Genomic DNA, 22379 nt, shown 5'->3' on the forward strand with positions numbered 1-22379 from the left:
CGTATGACACAGCTGCCGCACTCCATTCTCAAGCATTTGGAAGGAGGGAAGGGGAGTTCGTTTTACGTGGCCAAGTGGGGAGGAGACGGGGCGAGCAGGGATTGTAATACACGAGACGGAGGATACAAGGGGGAGTGATGGGGGGAGGAGAAAAAGACGCAGTGATAGGATTAAATGGGGAAAAAGAAATAAGGAGGGAAAGGGGGGGAAAGAGAACAGAGTAAATAGAAAGAACTAAATTAGATAGAGTGGGATAAGAAGGGGACTGGCTACTAGAATATGTTAAACAATTAAGGACCGCCTCCTGCACATATACGTCGGCAGAATGGCACGGCTGGGCACAAGCAGGTACGTCCTCTTTAAGTGCCCAGCCGTGGGTCGCGGGCACGCGCCCGTGACCCGGTCCGAAGCTCCGTGAGACCCGATCGCCGCTGGAGTCCCGCGATCGGTACCCGGCGCTGAAGAACGGGGAGAGCTGTGTGTAAACACAGCTTCCCGGTTCTTCACTGTTTGCGCCGTCATCGATCGTGCGTTTCCTTATATAGGGAACCACAATCAATGACGTCACACCTACAGCCACACCCCCTACAGTTAGAAACAGAGATGAGGTCACACAACCCCTTTAGCGCCCCCTAGTGGTCAACTCGCAAAAACTGCAATTGTCATTTTCACAGTAAACAATGCATTTTTAATGCATTTTTTGCTGTGAAAATGACAATGGTCCCAAAAATGTGTAAAAATTGTCCGAAGTGTCCGCCATGTCGTCGCAGTCACGAAAAAAAAAAAAAAAAAAAAAAAAAAAAAGCTGATCGCCGCCATTGGTAGTAATTTAAAAAAAAAAAAAAAAAAAAGCAATAAAACAATTTTGTAAACGCTATAAATTTTGCTCAAACCAACCGATAAACGCTTAGTGCGATTTTTTTTACCAAAAATAGGTAGAAGAATACGTATCGGCTAAACTGAGGAAAAAAAGGTTTATATATTTTTGGGGATATTTATTATAGCAAAAAGTAAATATTGCATTTTTTTCAAAATTGTCACTCTATTTTTGTTTATAGCGCAAAAAATAAAAACCGCAGGAGGTGATCAAATACCACCAAAAGCTATATTTTTGTGGAAAAAAAACTGTAGACCTCAGTTTTAAGGCAGTGCTGAAAAATAATGGTGGCCACACAAAATATTGACACTTTGGGCCCAATTTGGACATTTTGACTTAGGGGTGTACTCACTTTTGTTGCCAGCGATTTAGGCATGAATGACTGTTGAGTTATTTTGAGGGCAGCAAATTTACATTGTTATACAAGCTGTACACTTACTACTTTACAAGAAAAGGTATAATAAAATATTTACAAAAAAAATGTGAGGGGGTGTACTCCCTTGTGAGATACTGTACATGCAATTGGTTTTATGGTCCTTCATTACTACACATTTTACTTCATGATTGCTTACCCTCTTTGGTTTATCAGATGGTGGGACCTTTCAACACTATCTTCATATTCATCTTGAAATCTGTTTTTACTCACTGATTACTTCATTTCAAACTTATTCTATTATGTCAAAAATGTGGCTGTGGTTTTTACCACAGCCACAATTTTTTTGCTTTTCAGACACTTCCATGGTCACTCCCTTGCATCACCAGCAGTGTCAACATGTACACCATTACCCCTTTGGGGAGTTTTATGCCTGCGTATACCCTCCCATTGAATCCTTATTCCCTCAGCTCCTGGGAGAGACAAACGGTCCCCATCTGTTTAGCACCATGCATTTACATTTTTGCGCCAACAAGTAGGGGGGTGGATATTTCCCCCCCCTCCTGACTCTTTGCTCCCTTTTGTTTCCCACCATTGTGGTTTCCAGTAGATGCATTGGTTTTAATTACTTTTTTTTTTAAATCACATGCATTTGCTTCCCTGATGAGACAGTACAATCCGCGAAACGTGTTGAATGCAAATGCCATTTATGATGCATTTATGTTCTTACATATAAAATGTGGTTTACTCCGTTTACCTTTTTTCTATATGGAGCAACTGGTCAAAAGAGGTTTATAATATTTTCCATGCCGATGCTCTTGCAATTTTTTACCCTATATTGGGCGTATTGGTTATGATAATCATTAAACCAACTACTTGTGTATGTACAGTATGTGCTATGTCATGTGTAATTTTTACTAAAAGTTTTGGATCGAACTATTGGTTTCCATTTACGTGCCTCATGCAAAGTCCCAAACTCCCCCCCCCCCCCTTATTTCATCCCACATTTTTTGGTGCAACACAGAAATGGTGAGGCATGGCACTGCATGACTCAGAACAGGAACTTGCCTTTCCCATTTGAGAATATAGACAAGCTAGGTGAATGACTACATGGAGAACAATTTAGCCATTATACTAAAAAAAACTTCAACCAAAAGATGTGAGCCCAAGGTAAGGGCAAACCACACCAATACCAAGTTTAAACAAAAGCGTATGAAAGTTAAATATTTTATATGATATTTTATCAGGATTAAACCGATTAATTTTTTTATTTTAAAACTGCACATGTATGCCTTTGAACTATGAATTTAGCGGTTTGTCTGGTTTTCGGCAGGGAAAAGCCTTTATGTATAAATTATTTCCTTACAGCCTTACCTGACTGCTGTATGGTCTTTGCTGTCAACTCGTATCGGTGGCAGACATTGAGGAAAGGCCCGTAATTCTCTTGGCCCAAGTATTCTCCTTCCAAGATCACCAGACAGCTTGCTCATCTTAATCTTGAGCGTTCGAAGATCCCCCTCAGTTTGGTGATGTACCCTCATGTCAACCTGTAGGCCCAATTCTACCAGCTGTAGACGAGACAACTGAGCTAGTATGGCCTCCGCCACTGGAGCTTGGATTTGGCCTATCCGTGCCAGTCTTTGTCTCTCCGTTTGAACCCAACCATGGTGGGCAGGTAGGCATAGACCTATTGAAGCCTCACAGACCAGTTGAGCTAGTCTTTGCGTCTGTAAACCTTCAATCTCTGTCTCTAGTGTCTGAATGTCTCTCTCCAACAAAGGCAAACGCAGAGGATCCCAAACCTGACCAAGGAGAAATTAATGGAAGCAGGTTACTATAAAGGTATGCACAACATTCAAAAAAATAGGTGTAGATGTCCCAATACCTACTCAGAATACGGAATTGTTAACTAGTATATATGGTTATGGGATGACTAGACAAGAAGCCAGCTGCGAGTCAAAAAAAAAAAAAAAAAAAAAGGGGGGGGGGGAAGTTACACGTATCGAGTTTCTGGAAATTTTCAAGGATGACATACCCAAGAAATGACTGGTCTCACCTGACAGGAAAACAAGAGGTTAAAACCCCTGCCCCTTCCTGTGCTCAGTTGAGAAAAAGTATTGACCCACACCAGGGCACGAGAGAGTTAAAATCCCCTTAGAGTTCATACAACACCAAAGATGGGAAGTGGGCCTGCTGTCCTTGAAGAATTCACAAAACCACCACTACTGGCAAGTGTAACTGGTCATTTTCTCAAGTTGTCTTCCAGGACGGCACACCTGACAGAAAGGCACTCTGGCCTACGTTAGGGCAGTGTCATCTTAAGAGCATTATAGGCCCCCGGGCAATACAGTGCACTGGGGCCCTGTCTACACAATTACACACGAGAATTACTGACAAAAATCATAACATTTACTGGCAGAACCACATTTACTGCCACTGCAAAAAAAGTACCTAAAATTACAGTTTTCAGTGCCCAACAATGCAAATGTCAGTATTTAAACTATAAACATATAGCTAGTGCTATTAGAAATGTGTTTAAGTTAAACAAAAGTAAACAAAAAGTCTTCGACATGAAGGTCAGGTTACTATAACCCAGCCAGCACAGAGTTTCCTCTTACATCAGAGTCTGCAGGATTCCCCCTTACAGTGAAAGGGAACTCTTATGTAAAGGGGAACGCTTTCCCACTTACATCAGGGTCCGCAGACTGAGTTCCCCCTTGCATTGTAAGGGGGAATCCTGCAGACTCTGATGTGGGGGGTACTCTGGTGACCAGAGACCACCTTCCTCAGATTAAATACACTAAGGTAAGGGGGGTCACTAATATAGGAGGGGGAACCTTTATATCAGTGCCCCCTTACATTTTTGCATTCACTCCCCCCTTACATCAGCAACCCCCCGCACTCGTGGAGGACCGGATCTTCTCTGTGATTTCCGCGAACTGGGCATGGGCAGTTCTACCCCGCCACTCCATAATTTTTTACTGGGGTTGCTGGGCAGCCGGTGGGGGCCCCCCAGGCAAGCGGGGCCCCCGGGCAACTGCCCAGCGTGCCCAATGGAAAAGATGGCCCTGCGTTAGGGCAGGACAACACCCTGTAGGACTTTTCTACCCAATTCCAGATACTGAGGTGACAACAGCTCCACCCTGTAGTGCTCGGCAGATTTGGTTGACTGGCGACCTCTTGGGAAGAAAGGGCATCAGAGACCTTTTAGCGTGTGTCTTTAGGTTGGTGGGAACCGCTTTACCTGCCTGCTCAGGCTATGGTCTGCCTAGTGCCTAAACCATCTGGCTATAGTTGAGGTTTGATCACGTCTTTTACGGACCCTAAAACAGATGATTAGACTTTCTAAATTCCTTCACTGTCTAAATCTACCAACACACTGACGTCTAACAAATGAAAAGATCTTTACTTCTCATACTAAGGGTTCTCACAGATGGAAGGGCAATCTTCTGTGACCTGTGAAAATGTAGGACCACCTTGGGGTAGGCACAGGGGATCCTGACTAAGAATAACCTTGTCCTCAAATAACAAAAAAGGGATCTTTGACAGGGTTTGCAGATTGCCTACCCTCCTGGCTGTCATGGTGGGCAGGAAGAAGGCCATCTTAAGGAATAGTAACTCAAGAGAAATTTGAGCCAACGGCTCGAAGGGTGCCCTTGGTTAGGGCCTCCAAAACAAGGGTCAGGTCCCATGGTTGAAATGTATTCATTTGCACCAGGGACATTCGTTCCCTAGCCAACATTTTAACAAAAGGGGGCCCAGGGCCAGCCTTCTAGCCAAAAAGGTGCTGATAGAGCCGCTACCTAGACCCTGATCCACACCCTCCTGAAGTCCAAGACTGCTGGGGTGTCCTGTTGGGAAGCCCCTTTCTCTTGACACCACCTCCCTTGGCATTAATCTGCCTGGTGACCAGCTTTCTACTCAGCAAAAGGGTTTCAATTACACTTCACCAGGCGTTCCCTCTCAAGAGCCAGGGTGTTGGGTTGAAGAATCCGGGTTTTTTTTGGGTGGCAGACTGGACCCTGCATGAAAAGATCATGCCGTTCTGGGAGGTGCTGCAGGGAAGATACCAACCAGTTTCCTAGGGTAGGGAACCAAGCCCTTTTGGGCCACCAAGGTGCGACTAAATTTAGTCTGCCATTAGACTGACTCAGCTTCTGTAGTGCCTGAGGGATCAGAGCCAAAGGGGGGAGGGGGTGCATAGGCCAGGTCAAACTCGCAATCCTGGGCCAACATGTCTACCCCCTTCGGAGCCCCTCTCTGGCCAGAGAAAACACCTCAGTTTAGTTCCCACTCTCCCTGGTGAATTGGCTGTCTGCTAGGTAGTCCGCTTCTGTGTTGTAAACCCCCCTTATGTGAACTGCCAAGAGCGAGGGAATCCTCTGCTCTGCCCACTATGAGCTCTTGGGTTAAGCCCATTGGAGTGCGAGACCTGGTTCCTACTTGCCAATTTAGAAAGGCCACTGTTGAATGCTCTGAAAGGATCTGGACCTCCTCCCCCCAGATCCTTACTTCAAACACCTTTAGGGCTTCCCTGACCGCCATGAGCTCCCTGAAGTTGGTGGAGGAGCCCCTCTGAACTTGGTCCCAGACCCCTTTGGCCCAAAGTTCCTCTAGATGGGCCCCCGAACCCAAGGTGCTTGCGTCTATCATCTCAGGGGATGAAGCTGGGTCCAGAGATGCGCTCCTCCCAACCTTGGTGGGCTGAGCCACCACTGCAGAGACTCCTACCTCCTTTAGAAAGGACACCTTCCAGTTTAGGGTCCCCTTTCTCCATTCCAAGACGAGAACAGGAACCCGTGGAATGGCACTGAGCCCAGGGTACAGCAGGACTGCAAGACGTCAATAACCCAAGTACCCTTAGAATAGCTCTAGGAGGGCCGATACCACCCCCATCATGCCTTTTACCTTACTCTGGGGTAGCACCAGCTTCTGTGCTACAGAGTCCACTAGGAACCCCAAGTAGACCTTGGCCTGTGAGGAGCCCAACGAGGACTTCTCCTGGCCAATTAACCATCCCAAGGTTAGCTTGGATAGCACGAGTTTCCCCCCCCCCCCCCCCAAAAAAAAACACCCCATCCATGTAAGGGATCAGTGAAATTCCCTGGAGATGGAGGCAAGAAACCACTGCGAGAATTTGCGAAGATTCTCGGGCTGGCTGCCAGGCCGAAAGGCAGGGCACTGAACCAATGTTGGGCGTTCCGTTCCATTGGAATCGCAAAGTGTAGCTAGCAGGCTCCCATGCGGAAAGATGGGGACATGGAGGTATGCGCCTTTTAGGTCTATCGTGACCATTAAGACCTCTTAAGAGACGTTTCCAGATTGTATACACTTTCCATGCTGAGCTTTTACTGCAGGTACTCATTTAGTCTTCGGCGATAATTTCGTGAGGGCTTTGGCACCACAAAAATGTGGCAACAAAACCCCCGCCCGTGTTGCTCTGTCGGGACCGGGATAATGAACTCCTGCTCTGCCAGCAGTCTGATGTTTTCTAGAAGGCCTGTCGCTTTGTGTTGGAACCTGGGTTAGGAGAAAGTTGAGGGGGTGTGGAAAGTAGCCCCAACCTGTAACCCTCTTATCAGCTATAGGCGCTCTGAGCGATTTTCTTTCGCTGGCTGAGGAAATGAGATCCCCCTTACCCTGGCATCACTTAGGATCCTTGTTCGGTTTTGGTCAGAAGGAGAAAAAAAAAGCCTCCTTTTTGCTTGCCCTTACCAACCCCCCCCCCCCATTTCTTGCCAGTGTCCATTTTATTCTTGAAACGGTTTAGCCGTTTGGCCTTAAAAAAAAAAAAAAAAACACTTTCCTATGTCTTTTTTGGGTTTCACTGGGAATTTCTTCTCCTTTTCTGTGGACCTAGATAGGACCTGATCCAACCCTGTCCCAAAGAGTAGAGAGCCCTCAAATGGTAGGCCACAGTGTGTCTTCGATGTGCGATTATCATCCCAGGTTTTCACCCACAGCATCCTCCTGGCAGAGTTCAGGAGGGCTGCTGACTTTGTGGTCATAGGAACGGTCTCTACAGCCACATCTGCCAAGTATGCCCTGCCAATTACCTCCAAGGAGTCTATGATCCGCTTGGGCTTGGCACCTCGCAACATGTGATCAACTAGCTTTCTCACCCACGTGTCAGCGTTCCTGTCCATTTGATCCCCAATATTGCCAGCAACCTCGAAGGAGAGATTAGATTGTTTTGACACCTGTGCTAGTCAAGCATCTACGAATATATAATATACACACACAGTATATGTAAACATACACACACACACACACACACACACACACTTTGACATTTTGAACTTCAGGAGTTTCCTCTCCAGTGCCTTCCATTCTCTCAAGAGGTCTTTGATAGCCTGGTGGATCGGGAGAACCTTCAACTAAGGTCTGACCAGGCCCCTATACATCCTATCCTGGGCTGAGACCTGTCACCCGTTCTGTGATCTCTTATAGATGCATAAACTGTTCTGAGGAGTCCCTCCATATCAGCTGAAAAAAAGTGCCTGCCTGGAATCCTTTCCATACTGGTCCAGATCCTCTCTTTCATAAGGAGAGCTCTGATCAGAGACCTCTGCCTCCTCATCCTCAGAGTCCTGAGTGGCTGGGGCTCAGAACGCCTACCCCTACTGTCCCACCAGCTAGCCGACGCATCTTCCCGTGAGGAGCCCTCCCTGCTGGAGAGGGGCTTAACCTCCAGCCTAGACCCCAAGGTTGCTTGGAAGGACTTTAGGGTTGCCAGCATTTCAGACTGCACGGAGAGGAAATCCTTTGTGACCCATGAGGTTTTTCTGGATACATTGGTAGCAGAATGGTATAGTGTGTGCCTACTACAGCTTGCCATTGCAGTAAGCACATCTTTTGAAATGGAAGGGGGGCAGTAGCCTCTGTCTCTGAAAGAAAATGCATAGCCATTTCCTACCAAGCTTTTTGCCATATCCAGTCCCACACCCCCTCCCCTTTTACCCTGCCAGCAGGGTAGGCTACCCGCTGTGGTCTCCAGTGCTGTGGACACTCCCAGCCCCTCTTTCTCCATGTCCAGGGCACAACAAAAGGCTCCTCTGCCTGATGGAAGAGTAGGATATGATGGCCTGCTCTGCTGCCAGTCCAAAGTCTGCTCCCCTGTGTGATGCCGCCATTTTCTTGGAGACCACTGCCATTGGAAACGTCTCGCTCTTGCAGCTTCATTTCCGGCACCAGAGGGGGGGAGAAAATAGGTCACTGCGCGTCTTTCTGGTGAGGACTCAGCTTTCCAGTTCCTCCTCCTGGTGCAATGGCCACCCACAACTACAAGGGGCATCCAAGCCCTAGCCAGCCACATGACCCCAGGAAGCCACTCAGGAGCTGGAGGCACATGCCTAACAGATGATCCGACTGCCAGCCTCCTCACTTGCTGACTCCGTCAGGTAAGAGGAGGGAACAGAGTAGTCTCTGAAGTTCTGGGTACACCTCTTGTGCCCAGAGTTTTTCAGCCCTCTTCCACTCTTTGCTGCCCCCCTGGGAAGGAAAAAAACCCATGGGAAAGGCAAGCCCTACCAGAACCTATTAGCTTTCTCATCCCGCTATCCAGCTCCCAGGGGGGAGACCTTCAGCCCTTTGGTCCGATTTAAAATAAACCAATGCACATTGGGGAGGGGCAGGGGTTTTAACATCTTTCTTGATGGCGTTTCCTGTCAGGTGAGACCAGTCATCTCAGGTGTGCCACCCTGCAGGACTACTTGAGACATGATGATTCCTTGCATCAATACTGAAGAATATTATGTCCAAAATGACCTGTAAATAAATTTACATTTAGCGATATTATATTATAAACATCACCAGTCAAAGCCAATATATCATTTTGGGAAGGCCTACAGTGTTGGCCTTTTATTTCAAACCATGCTAGTTTCAAGTGTTCACCCCCTCAAGGCCAACAAAGGTTTTGATCTCAAAGCAGGACTGCCGATTATTCAATATGGCAATAACATAAACGGACATTGTGAAGGTTAGGCCAACATAGCAAAACTGCAAAGTTTTACTGGGGATATCCTACCTTTGCTGTCTCCAAGCGCTATAGGAAACCAACAATTGCATTTGCTTAACAGCAATTGCCCAGCACACAAAAAAAAAAAAAAAAAATTCCATCATACAGCAATGCCCCCCCCCCCCCTCCCCACACACACACAGCACACAGTTTTACATGCTTGTCCTTTTCCACCATCAAAATGCAATGGTGTGGTTAATCTGGTAAATAGGTCTTTCAATTCAGTTTTTTTTATGGAACTTTAGGTAGAATTTTCCCATCAGCTGCTTGCTACTTTTGATTCTCTGCTCCCCCTTTAGAAGTATATACACAGCTACAGTGCCTTGCGAAAGTATTCGGCCCCCTTGAACTTTGCGGCCTTTTGCCACATTTCAGGCTTCAAACATATATAAAACTGTAATTTTATTTGAAGAATCAACAAGTGGGACACAATCATGGAGTAGAACAAAATTTATAGGATATTTCAAACTTTAAGAAATAAAAAAACTGAAAAATTGAGCGTGCAAAATTCAGCCCCTTTACTTTCAGTGCAGCAAACTCTCTCCAGAAGTTCAGCGAGGATCTCTGAATGATCCAATGTTGACCTAAATGACTAATGATGATAAATAGAATCCACCTGTGTGTAATCAAGTCTCTGTATTAATGCACCTGCACTGTGATAGTCTCAGAGGTCCGTTTAAAGCGCAGAGAGCATCATGAAGAACAAGGAACACACCAGGCAGGTCCGAGATACTGTTATGGAGAAGTTTAAAGCCGGATTTGGATACAAAATGATTTCCCAAGCTTTAAACATCCCAAGGAGCACTGTGCAAGCGATAATATTGAAATGGGAGTATCAGACCACTGCAAATCTACCAAGACCTGGCTGTCCCTCTAAACTGTCAGCTCATACAAAAAGAAGACTGATCAGAGATTCAGCCAAGAGGCCCATGATCACTCTGGATGAACTGCAGAGATCTACAGCTGAGGTGGGAGACTCTGTCCATTGGACAACAATCAGTCGTTTACTGCACAAATCTGGCCTTTATGGAAGAGTGGCAAGAAGAAAGCCATTTCTTAAAGATATCCATAAAAAAGTGTAGTTTAAAGTTTGCCACAAGCCACCTGGGAGACACCAAACATGTGGAAGAAGGTGCTCTGGTCAGATGAAACCAAAAATCGAACTTTTTGGCAACAATGCAAAACAATATGTTTGGCGTAAAAGCAACACAGCTCATCACCCTGAACACACCATCCCCACTGTCAAACATGGTGGTGGCAGCATCATGGTTTGGGCCTGCTTTTCTTCAGCAGGGACAGGGAAGATGGTTAAAATTGATGGGAAGATGGATGAAGCCAAATACAGGACCATTCTGGAAGAAAACCTGATGGGGTCTGCAGAATACCTGAGACTGGGATGGAGATTTGTCTTCCAACAAGACAATGATCCAAAACATAAAGCAAAATGGTTCACAAATTAAACATATCCAGGTGTTAGAATGGCCAAGTCAAAGTCCAGACCTGAATCCAATCGAGAATCTGTAGAAAGAACTGAAAACTGCTGCTCACAAACACTCTCCATCCAACCTCACTGAGCTCGAGCGGTTTTGCAAGGAGGAATGGGCAAAAATTTCAGTCTCTCGATGTGCAAAACTGATAGAGACATACCCCAAGGGACTTACAGCTGTAATCGCAGCAAAAGGTGGCGCTACAAAGTATTAACTTAAGGGGGCTGAATAATTTTGCACGCCCAATTTTTCAGGTTATTTGTTAAAGTTTGAAATATCAAATAAATTTCGTTCCACTTCATGATTGTGTCCCACTTGTTGATTCTTCAAAAAAAAATAGTTTTATATCTTTATGTTTGAAGCCTGAAATGTGGCAAAAGGTCGCAAAGTTCAAGGGGGCCGAATACTGTCACAAGGCACTGTATACCTTGGTTTGCAAGTAACACGGTATACAAACGTTTTGCAAGATGAGCAATATATTTTTTTAAAATCCTGACTTTATATGCAAGCGCCGTCTTGCAAGACGAGCAGAATTCAAGCCACTGGTATATATAGTACTGTATGTGGCCAGAGGTTCGGGTGGGTCGGGCGGGCGCAAGGTGTGTCAGTTTCAGAGTTTCTCCAAGTTCTCCAGCGGCCCACAGCTCTGGCTACTACAGTACTGCATACACCAGCAGCTATTGTAAAACGAATCATCCAAATTTCCATCATTTATGGGGAAACGCGCTTTCATATAGCATTTTGGATTACAAGTCTCTGAAGGTGCAGGCAAACCATTCATGGCAAAAACCAGGGCCTACTGAGCTCTCCTTGTGAAAATGCTAGTTGATTAGCATCCCACCCAATCCTCTTGCTTTAATGCTTGAGTTACCGACTTAGGGCAAGCATGGGAAGTACTTTTGGACTTTTCTGAACTGTACATGCAACAGGTCAGTGAATCAAATTGAAAACATGGGGCAGAACAGCCAGAATTTTCAGAAGAAGATTGGCAGTGACATGCCCCCCCCCCATTTGTGACAGGTTTTAAAGTTTCTGTAGCCAAAGTTTCAGTGCAGCAGAAGTAGTACTCTAGGCAGGATTTCTGGTTGTGTCCCAATTGGCAACATTAACCTTCTGTATTTTTCCTGGTGACCATTTCCAGGAACAGAAAGTAATGGGAAATTCAAAATTTTACACAGGTCACTGAACAGGGAAGGGGGATGGGGGGGGGGGGGGAGTGTGTAGCCCAGTAGCTCAAGGAAATTTCCTTTGCCATTATGAGATGCTCACATCATGCGTGAAAAAAAATATCCAATTTAAAAAAAATAGTTAGGTACGTGGTATCTTTCTAAGAAGTCTTCCAGCGCAGCATCTGCGATAGGCTCCTCCTCCCTCCCTGAAACAGGAAACACATTAGTCCACCATTATAAATTTCAGCCTCACCTGCGTGCCTCAGTTGTATTAAACCACTGGATGAAATCCCAGTAAGCTTAAAGCTCCCCCTCTGTATCTGGTATTTGTCGTTAAAGGGTGGGAACTAGTGCTGCCCTGGAAGACTTTAGAAAGAGTTACCAGGTACCCAACTATTTTCTCGAATCGTCTTCCAGGGCAGCATCCGAGAGGATGTATCAAGTAATACTTACTAGGGTGGGGGGTAGAGACTGGAGCACCTTGCGACCAAATGCCTGGTCTTGGTCGGACAGCTGGTCTATACGATAGTGCCTGAAGCTCGATCATGTCGCTGCCCTGCAGATCTGCTCTGGAGTTTCCCCTGCTTTCTCTGCGACAGAGGTTGTCCAGGCTCTGGTTGTGTGTGCTCTGATCCCACCTGGAGTGCGATTGTTGCTAACAGGGAATCCCCATAGGTTACTTGTGGAAGCCCTAGAGGCATATTTTTTTTTCTATAAATGCCCGACCACAAAATTAGTTGGTAAAATATGGCAGACAGCAAAGGTTCTGTTGGGGTATGCCGGGGTAACAGAACTTTCTCCTTTATGGAGTAATACAAATTTACAGGAAGTGATGAATATATAGAAATCAGGGGAGTGGGAGAGACAGGGTATAAGCCGTCTAATACACTTGTTCGAGGGAGACACCATAAAATCATTCCTAGAATTGACAAGGGAATATAACATACCGAACAAGACATTCTATAAATATCTCCAGGTATGCCATGCCATACAAAACACAATTTGCCTCACAAACACTTATGGACACAGATCCCCGCCCTTCTTAGAGTAATCAAGGCAAGAACATCGAAAGGCTTCATTTCAGTAATGTACACCACTCTGGGGGTTAAAGCAATAAGCAGAGCGGGCCCCAATAAGAGCAGAGAAGGGTGGGGAAGGGACGTCGGGATAGTAACCCCGGAACAGTGGGACAAGATCCTGCATCGAGGAGTACTGGTCTCGATTGCTCCAGCGCAGAGACTGTCCCATCTGTTCTTACTGCACAGGGTATATTATACCCCCCAAAAAATGTTTACATTAGGGTGGAGGCAAAATAATGAATGCTCAAGATGTAAAGCTAAAGGAGATCTCATACATATGGTTTGGAAGTGCCCAAAGCTTTATAGCTACTGGGTGGAGATAATTGAGAGGATCAATAAGGTTTTTGGATCCTCCCTCGACCCAGTCGCGATGACCTGCCTCCTAGGATGCATGGAGGACAATTAAGTTCCACCCGGCAGCCTGGAGGCAGTATTGAGATGCCTATTCCAGGCACGCAAGATAATAGCTCAAAAATGGCAAGCACATGCCCCCCCCCCCCCCCGTCTGTAGAAAATTGGGTAGCGACCATTAACCTAACCATTTCCAGCGAAAGAGTGAGCTTTACGAGACAAGGGAATTATGGGAAATTTGTGAGACTGTGGGGACCCTGGGTGAGGGCTGTGGGAGATGCTTTGTAGGGGGACCTAGTGATGGAACTGCTCTGGCCCACTTCCTCTGCCTATAGGGGTTTGCCTGGTAGACTCTCCCAGTCAATAACTCAGGGATGCATTGAGTTTATCTGGCTGGTCCATCCATTTCTTAGGATAGGCAATTACGAGGGAGGCACGCTCCTTAGGGATGGGGCAGGGAGGGGGAGGGGGGGGGAAGGGAGGCATAAGGGAATAGACACAAGGGGAAATAATAGGAAGACTCTTTTTTGTACTAACACAATTGCACACTTCTTCCTTATGGTACACGGATGGTATTATTCTATTCCTCTATTTTGTAATTATGTCAACTGTATTTGTCAAGAGTCAAATTAAGAAAATCAAATAAAAATAAAATGATTTAAAGGAGTGCGGTTTTGTGCCTCATTAGGTCGTCTGTATAGCCATTCTTATCCATCTGCTGATGGTATTCTTGGATGCCTGCTTCCCGTTAACTCCTGCATAGAGTACAATGAGAGGTTGGTTTTGGCCAATCCTTTGTTCGAGGTATGCAAGGAGTTTCTTACATAGAGTTTGCTGCAAGTGTCTTTTCTTGTATTCATAGTTTTTGGAAGCGAAGGGATTATATTTTGGGTTCTCTGGAATGTTGGAGACCTTGGGTAGGAAGGCCGGGTCTGGCTTGAGAATCATTTTGTCTAAAGTGTATTAGGCAGGTTCCATCATGGACAGGGCTTGGATTTCGCTTACTCTTCTGGCATATACTAGGGCCACAAGAAGTTCACTTTTTAGAGTGAGATTTTTGTCCGAGCTGTCCGGTTGGTTCGAATGGAGGAGAGAGGAACCCTCCAAGTACCGTGGACATGTCCCAAGTATGAGTTCTATTCATTTTAGCTGGTCTAGCTTTTTAAGCGACATCAGGAATCGCTTTATCAGGGGATCCTCTGCGAGTTGGTGTCCATGAACGAGGAGAGCGCTGCCATTTGTACCTTCAGCGTGGCTTGGGAGATATTGGTCTGCTCCATCTTGCAGGAAATCCATAATTGTTGGGATTATTCCTTTGCTGGGGATCAGTTTGCTTTTGTTCCAGGAGACAAACTTTTTCCTCACTTTCTTGTAGATTGCCCTGGTCACGGGCTTCCTACTGTCTAGGATGGTATTGTTCACCTTGTCTGACAGCCCCTTGTTCTGGAACCTTACCCTTTCAGTAACCAAGCTGAAAGTTCAGGATTCTGTGGTTCAGATGGTTGACTGGGCCCTGCGATAAGATATCTGGCCGATCCGTTAGTTGAGGTTGGATGCAGAGGTTTTTCAAGTGGCTGAACCATGCTCTTTGGGGCCAGTCCGGTGCTACTAGTATCACCGTTGCCCTCTCTGCCTTTATTTTTTGAATCGCTCTTGGTATTATGCCAGTGAATGCATAACAATAGTTGCCATCCCCAGCTCTGACTGAAGGCATCTACTCTGCTGTTGCCAACCGTAGGATTTAATGGAGAAGAACATTGGGTTTGCTTTGGAGGTGAACAGATCTACCTCAGTCACCGCCCACATTTGAGCGAAAGATGTTTGGTTTAGTGACCACTCGGTTTTATGGTCTTCCGGCTCAGGGAGTCTGCCAGATCATTGTCTGTTCTCTTCAGGTGGATGGCCAATATTGAGTTTGATTCCACCTATAGCAGGATTGTTTCCTGCAGCCTCATCAAGCTCTGGGACTTTGTCCCTCATTGCTCGTTTAGGTATGCCACCGGCGTGGCGTTGTCCGATAGTATTTTTACATCTCTCCCTTGTATTGCCGGTTTCCCCCAAGCCTCCCTCATGTTTGAGGCTTGGGCCGATCTAGACCTCCCATTTCCCCTGTGTGCAGAGGCCCTCATGTGTGCCCCCCAGTCTAGAGCGCTGGCATCAGTGGTGATCCTGACTGGGGTTGGTTTGAGCCCATTTGCATCCTTCGATGTATCAAAGTGGATTGAGCCATCATTTGAGTGCGACTGTGGTTGGCACCAGAATGGACTTGTCCAGGGATGAGTGGTTGCCATCCCACTGGGACAGAATGGAATTCTGTAGGGGTCTCATGTGAATTTGTGCCCAGGTGACAGTTGGGATTCATGATGTCATCAGCCCTAGTACTGTCATTCCATGTCTGATTGTAATGGCATCGGTCCCTCTTAGAGAGGTTTTTTGTTTTTCTTCCGTTAAGGTGTTGGTTAGTCTAGAGAGTCTAGTATATAGCCCAAATACACCACTCTGGCTTGGGGGTCATCTGATTTCTCTGCCTTCACTATCCACCCCAGGTTTTGCAGCTGGGACATGCTTGTGTGCAGGTTGTTCTCTAGGGTTTCCACTGAATCTGCAAATAGATAATCTAGGTATGGTATTTTGCCAATGCCTTGTTGTCTTAGACCCTTTAGCGCTTCTGCCATTAGCTTTAAGATTCTGGGTGCTGAGGAGATGCCGAAAAGGAGAGCTGTATATTGAAAGTGCAGAGTGGTTGCTGGCCCTTGTACTGCAAACCTCAAGAATTGATGATCCTCCTTTATGGGGACATGTAGGTAGGCATACTGTAGGTCTATGGTTGCCATAAATACGTTTCCCTGGTAGGATGTTTCTGATCGAGTAAATGGACTCCCATGCTGATTTTTTTGCATTTTATTCCTCTGTTGAGTGGTTTGAGGTTCAGTATGAGCCTCAGCTTGCCTGACGTTTTCTTTGCAAAGATATGGGAACAGAACCCCCTTTGTTCCTCTTGAGGTACCTGGTGGATCACTTTCTGATCCAAGATTCTGCAGGGATTCTAAAAAGGCTTATGCTCGCTCTTTGTCCTTTGGTAGCATGGTTCCTAGGTACTTGGTTGGGGGACGAGTGGCAAATTCTATCACGTAGCCATCTGTTCTGGTGCGTATGAGGTTGTTTTGTTTCTTCCATCCAATGGTGGGAAAAAGCTGCGAGTCTGCCCCCTACCCGATGACCGTCATTTTTTTTCATATATTGGGTTAGGAGGCTTGAGGATGAATTCATCCTTGCCCTTTGTTTTGTTGTCCCCAGTGCTTCTTTGCTTCTAGCTTGTTAAACTTCTTGAATTGCCAAAAGGGCATCTTCCCTTGTTTTTTTGGTTTGGGGGGGGACCCCTTGTTCTTTGCTGCGGTCCCGTCTAGCACCGTTTCTAGTTCAGGCCTGAACAGTAGGTCTCCAGTGAATGAAATTTCACACAGCCTGTTTTTTGAGGTCACCTCCCCAAGGTTTCAGCCACAGGGCTCTTCAGGCTGAGTTGAGTAGCGCTGTGGCCCTTGAAGATATTCTGACGGTTTCAGCTGAGGCATCTACTAGAAAAGCTTCTGCTCTCGGTGTGGGGGATGGTTTTTATCTATTCTTCTCTAGGAGTGTTACTTTACAGTAGTTCTTGAAGCTGGGTTAACCAGATTAGTAGGGTGCGGGCTGTGCAGGTGGAAGCCATTGCCGGATTCAGATTTTGCAGCCCCTGCTTCCCAGGTCCTCTTTAAAAAGGGCCTCTATTTTCTTATCCATGGGATCGGTTAAGGTATCTGCGTCCAAAGGTCAAGTCAGATTTGTGACTTGCCAGAGAGGTATCCACTTTGGGGCATTTATCCCAGGTTTTGGTGTCCGTCTCTGCAAACCGATATCTGCACTTGACTGCAGCTGGTATGAAGAGTTCGAGGTCTTCCCACTCTTTTTGACGATATCTTTAAGAGTTTGGGGTACAGGAAATCTTCTAGGTTTCCTGGATTGTAGCCCTTTGTACATCGTTTCATGTAGTGCGAGCTCTGCAGCCTTTTGCACTTCAATACCTAGCTTTGAGCAGGTTATTAGTGTGTTCTGAGAGAAATAAGTTGCCCTCTAAAGCCCAGATCTTCATCAGAGTCTGAGCAAAGTCCAGCCTCCAATTCTGATTGCTTGGATTCATCCGAATCCTTCTGTTTGTCGTTCTGCCTGTTCCCTGAAGGGACGAGTGTCCTGCTAGTAGATGGAGTACAGGTTTAACTATTTCGCTGGAGCATCTAACCTCAATCGCTGAGCGTAGCGGTGTCATGGTGTTCTTCATCTCTTTCAGATCTCTTGCAGATAACCTCTATGCCAAAAATCCATAGACAAAATGGTGGCTAAAGAATCGCAAGGTTTTTTCCATTCAGGTGAAAACCGGCGGCTGCATGAAGCACATGTTTTGTTGCCTTTCATTTTCCTTTCCTCTGGGGTCCTGGCCGGAAAACAAGCACAAAAGGGGTCCCAGTGAGGAAGGGTGGTTAAAGTGAGTGGGCGGTTTTTACAGTGAGGCCAAGACAGAGGTGACTCTAGAGTATTCTGGCTTGCCGGATCTGCAGGGCAGTGTGGAGAAGCATCAGACATGGTCAGCCACCAGGATCCTCTGCTTAGAGGAGCCTTTTTAACTGCTTCCTGCTTGAGCTCCAGCCCACCTCAAGCTGACCCCATGAAGGTTGGTGGACATACTGCACATGCCAAGGTTGCCGTGTCCTTCCCGATTTTTCATTAGGGAGGGGGACTCTGCTGTTTTGTCTGGGAGTCAAGTCACTGGAAGTGTACGCTCTTCTCTTTTTTTACAGACACCAAAAAAAAAAATGGCTGCCGAGCAGAACTGTGAGTGGAAGGGATCCCCCCCCTGACGGCACCATCTTGGTACTCCCCACAGGGTGTCCACCAGAAGAACCGGCTCTGCTGGGCGATGAGTGCCATGGGCGTCGTTCGCTTCCTCGCAGATCGACCTTTCAGAGGCGGGCGGGCCCGCAATCGGGTGGGTGGATGGACATGCACCCTCAGCGAATACTTACCCACGCCATCTGTGGGATCCAGCCACACTGGGTTGAATCAGCAGCAGGTCCCTCCAGCATTGCGGTATGGGGAAAAGACAGCGCTTTCGTTTCAGATTGGGGGGTAATAATTGCAGACCCCGGGTGAAATCTCAGGCAAAGCACGTTTTTATGCTCAAGATTGCTGCTCCTGCTCGCCATCCCAAGGCCTGCTGAGCCGAATGGGATGCCGGCAGGCGGCCTCCTGCTACTAGCACAGAGACCAGGTACAATAAATGTTTCTTGCAGCTTCTGTGGGTCCAGGGGAACCTGAGGCACGCAGGCGAGACTGAAATTTATAATGGTGGACTAATGCATTTTCCTGTTTCAGGGAGGAGCCCATCTCTCGGATGCTGCCCTGGAAGACGATTCGAGTAAACGCCTTACTGGAGATCCAACCATTCTTACTATATCAAAAAAAATATTGCTTTGGATAGGTTTCATATAAATGCATTTTGGAGCTTGGGGGTTTATAGAAATGCAAAAATATTATGGTGCTAGGGAAGATACAAGAAATCAGGTCAAATTTAAACATAAAAAAAAATCTGAAGGCAATATTGAATGAGCAAAATGCAATTAAAAAAGCAATATTTTCCTTAAAATTATTCCAATCTCACCTGTTCTCCTGCATTCCTATCCAACCAGTTTAATGCCTCCCTATTACTATTGAGAGTGGCACGTGCAATGCTTAGTTGCATTTTCTGGGAGCACCATGCTGCTCGAACTCTAGTGCATTCTTTTTCCATCTCTATCTGAGCTTTTTGTTCTCTCTCCAGGTCTTCCTCTTTCACAGGCAACACTGCCCTGGCATTTTGCTCCACCTGTTCCCAGCACATTTCTTCAAGTCTTATGTAGCTATCCAAGTCAAGAGAAGAAAGCAAAATACTCTGGGAAGATGGGGCAGTGTAATAGTTTCCAAGCTCTGTTACAGTCTCTCGAAGCCTCACAAAGGCTGCATTGCACCTTGAATTCAGGGTTGAAAGTTCTTCCTTGATGTTACTTAGACTCTTCTCTTCTTGCTTCTCCACTTTCTCCAAGGACAAGCGATTATGGAGAAGTGTTAACCCCAAAGACTCCAACTTGTTGCGGCATTGCAGTCGATGAGTTTTGATGCTTCGCAAGCTCTGTAGCTCTGCTTCAAGTTCTTCCAAACTCTTTGCATCTTCCATCTTCCAGTCTCCTTCGGCTTCACTTGCCCCTTTGCAGAGGTTCTGAATCTCATCCACTTCTAGAAGTGGTTGTCCAGAGTTTAGAAGGGCATCATAGGCCTCCAATTGCTCAGTGGTTAAAACATTTTTCTGATCCACAGTGCTGCAAAGCCAACTTAGGAAGCCCTTTACCTCTCCACTGCCTTCACATAGCCAATCAAAATCCTCCCCCTTAAGATTCTGTGCTCCAGGGTAACCGATAGTACGGAGCATTTCAACAAAATCTGAGCCTACAACGCTGCGAGAGTCCAGAAGAAAACAAGTAGATCGTTGACGAGAGAGCCTAGTTGGGGGCACACTCTAGGAAAAATAAATAAATAAATAAATAAATAAAGTAAAAAAAAAAAAAAAAAATGCAGCCTTATACAAAAAGGAAATACAGGGGGGTTGCTATTGCCGACTTTATAAAAATTCTAGTTGCTTGGCTGTCATGCAGATATAATGTGTAGCACCCTGGTGTTAGGCATGATTGATAAAACTTTTTGCCCGGCGGTAACCAGCCTGGCTCATTGTTAGGGAGATCCACTGACCTTTTCCTAAATCTGGGTTTATTGCACCTTTCTTCTGTCACTAGGTGGCATTAGATTGACAAGGGCTTAGTAAATCTGCACTAAGAGTGGATGGGTTGTCTCAGCCAATTGGCAGGGTTTTTTCCACCCTTGGCCTGCTGGGAGGTCAGGCGATTGGGGTTCGGTGCCACCTGGACAGCTGTATGAGTGGACGCATGTTGAAAAGGTCTCCACTGCTAGGCCAGAAGCTTGAGGCCTATCTGGGAGTATCTGGCTGCTAGGTTGTCTGTGGCCTATCCAGGTTGGGAGAGAGCAGCTCAGGGTTGGGGGTTCAGCCGGCTGGAGAACCAAGTAGTTATCGGAGATGACCACTCCTGGTGCCAGACGCAAGCGAGAACCAGAGTCAGAGGTAAAGGGGACAGTCGCCAGCAAGGGACAATCTCTCCTGTTATCAGAGGCCAGGTTCTGTGGAGACTGAAGTACCAGAGCAGCCTTTTTCACTAGCCGGGGATGGTGAAGTTGGGAAAGCTTCAGAAGAGTCAAGCTAGGGACCCAGCGGAACAGTGTGGGGGCGACGCTTGCAGAAGATTCAGCAGATTAGCTGAAGAGCCAAGTCAGGGACCCAGTGGAATAGTGCGCATGACACTTGGAAGCCAAGGCGTTCAAGGGATCCAATGGCAGCTGGGATCTGAAGAGTCTAGTGAGAGGATCTACAACAGGATACTGTGAGTTGTGATCTGTCTTAAAGTTGAAGTTACCAGCTCAGTTGCTATAGGAGACCGCAGTCTACAGATGCTTGCTGTAATTCAGCTTACAAGCCCTTGAAATGTATAGCAGCTTTTATTTGTCTCGGAATCCGCCAAGTATTTTGAATCTGCCCAAGGGTGTTCAGGCCCTAATCCTCTCTCCCCAGTTCTGTTAAGAGACAAAAAAATGTTGCATTCTCAAAGTGTCTGGCACCAAATTTACTCTATACCACACCCACTATGCCTAGTAACCCTCACTGTGAAGATGGATGTCGGCTCTCCTTGACTCGGGGAGGTCACCATTAGGCCTCTAGGGGGTCGGGCCATGGCTACAATTGCCATATTGTCAAGAGTATGGGGATGCCTGCCTTTAAATGCACATGAACTTTAATGCCCCTTAGTCCGTAGGGTTCAATATTGAGTCATCCCACCCCTTTCAGTTATAACAACTTCAACTCTGAGAACTCCGTACACATGTTTTTTCTCAGGGGTTGGGTTTTGCACTTTAGTGCCAGAGAAGGGAACTCTTAAGGCATCAGCATACCAAGACATTATGGACAATTTCATGCTCCCATGCTTTGTGGACATTTTTGGGGATGGCCCCTTGTTCCAACAGGAGTGTGCATCAGTGCCCAAAGCAAGGGCCATAAAGACATGGATGAGAGTTTGGGGTAGAGGAACTTTACTGGCCTACACAGAGTCCTGACATCAACCTTATAGAACACCCTTGGGATGAATTAGAACAGACTGCAAGCCAGACCTTCTCATCCACATCAGTGCCTGACCTCACAAACGCGCTTCTGGTCAAATATTCCCTTAAACACACTCCTAAAACTTGCGTACAGCCTTCCCAGAAGAGTTGAAGCTGTTATAGCTGCAAAGGGTGGGACAACTCAATAGTGAACCCTATGAACAAACTGATGACTGATGCCATTAAAGTTCATCTGCATGTAAAAAGGCAGGTGTCCCAATACTTTTGGTAATCGTGTATATTGGCTTCAGTACTCGAGTCATTCGGTCAAGGATGGAAAGTATTGAAGTCAGTGGCAAATATTCAACATACCGCTTCTGACGATATTAGGCTCCACGATCACATGGTCTTGTGGTTCATCTCCACTGAAGCAATCACCTGCACTAGGGACAGGAATGCCACAGAAGATGCAAAAAGGGTTCTTCCTTTATTAAAATAGACTGCAGGTGCAGCAGGACTTTGCTGTGCCGAGCCCGTAACATGTCAACAGGACTTGAAGGAAGATTATTTTGCATCTCAGCATGTGGCACATTGTTGCTGGTACAATTTATTGAAGCGAGTGGGGCAGCCAGGCAGTTAGACATTTTTAGCAAAGTTCAGTAATAGCTGCTCCCATGTTTATTAAATAAGGTGGAACTGGGGGTAATGTGGAACATACAGCAACTTACAATTACATGTCATTAGGTTACAACAAGTTGTAGGTTACTGATTTTTTTTCACATAACAAATAAACTCAGTTT

The 22379-nt window shown here is 46.3% G+C and overlaps 1 protein-coding gene across 1 annotated transcript in view; it reads right to left on the reverse strand.

Annotated features, from left to right (window-relative positions):
- LOC120914264 (HAUS augmin-like complex subunit 3) overlaps positions 1-22379 on the reverse strand; it is a 127103-nt gene that overhangs the window by 17302 nt on the left and 87422 nt on the right. Inside the window, exons 3-4 of the mRNA XM_040324890.1 lie at positions 19043-19933; positions 2625-3052 (exon numbers count right to left, since the gene is read on the reverse strand). Coding sequence (XP_040180824.1) covers positions 2625-3052; positions 19043-19933 — 1319 coding nt within the window. The remainder of the gene's footprint in view (positions 1-2624; positions 3053-19042; positions 19934-22379) is intronic.

The sequence above is a fragment of the Rana temporaria genome, chromosome 9 (genome assembly GCF_905171775.1).
Source record: "Rana temporaria chromosome 9, aRanTem1.1, whole genome shotgun sequence".
In the NCBI taxonomy this organism is placed as follows: Eukaryota; Metazoa; Chordata; class Amphibia; order Anura; family Ranidae; genus Rana; species Rana temporaria.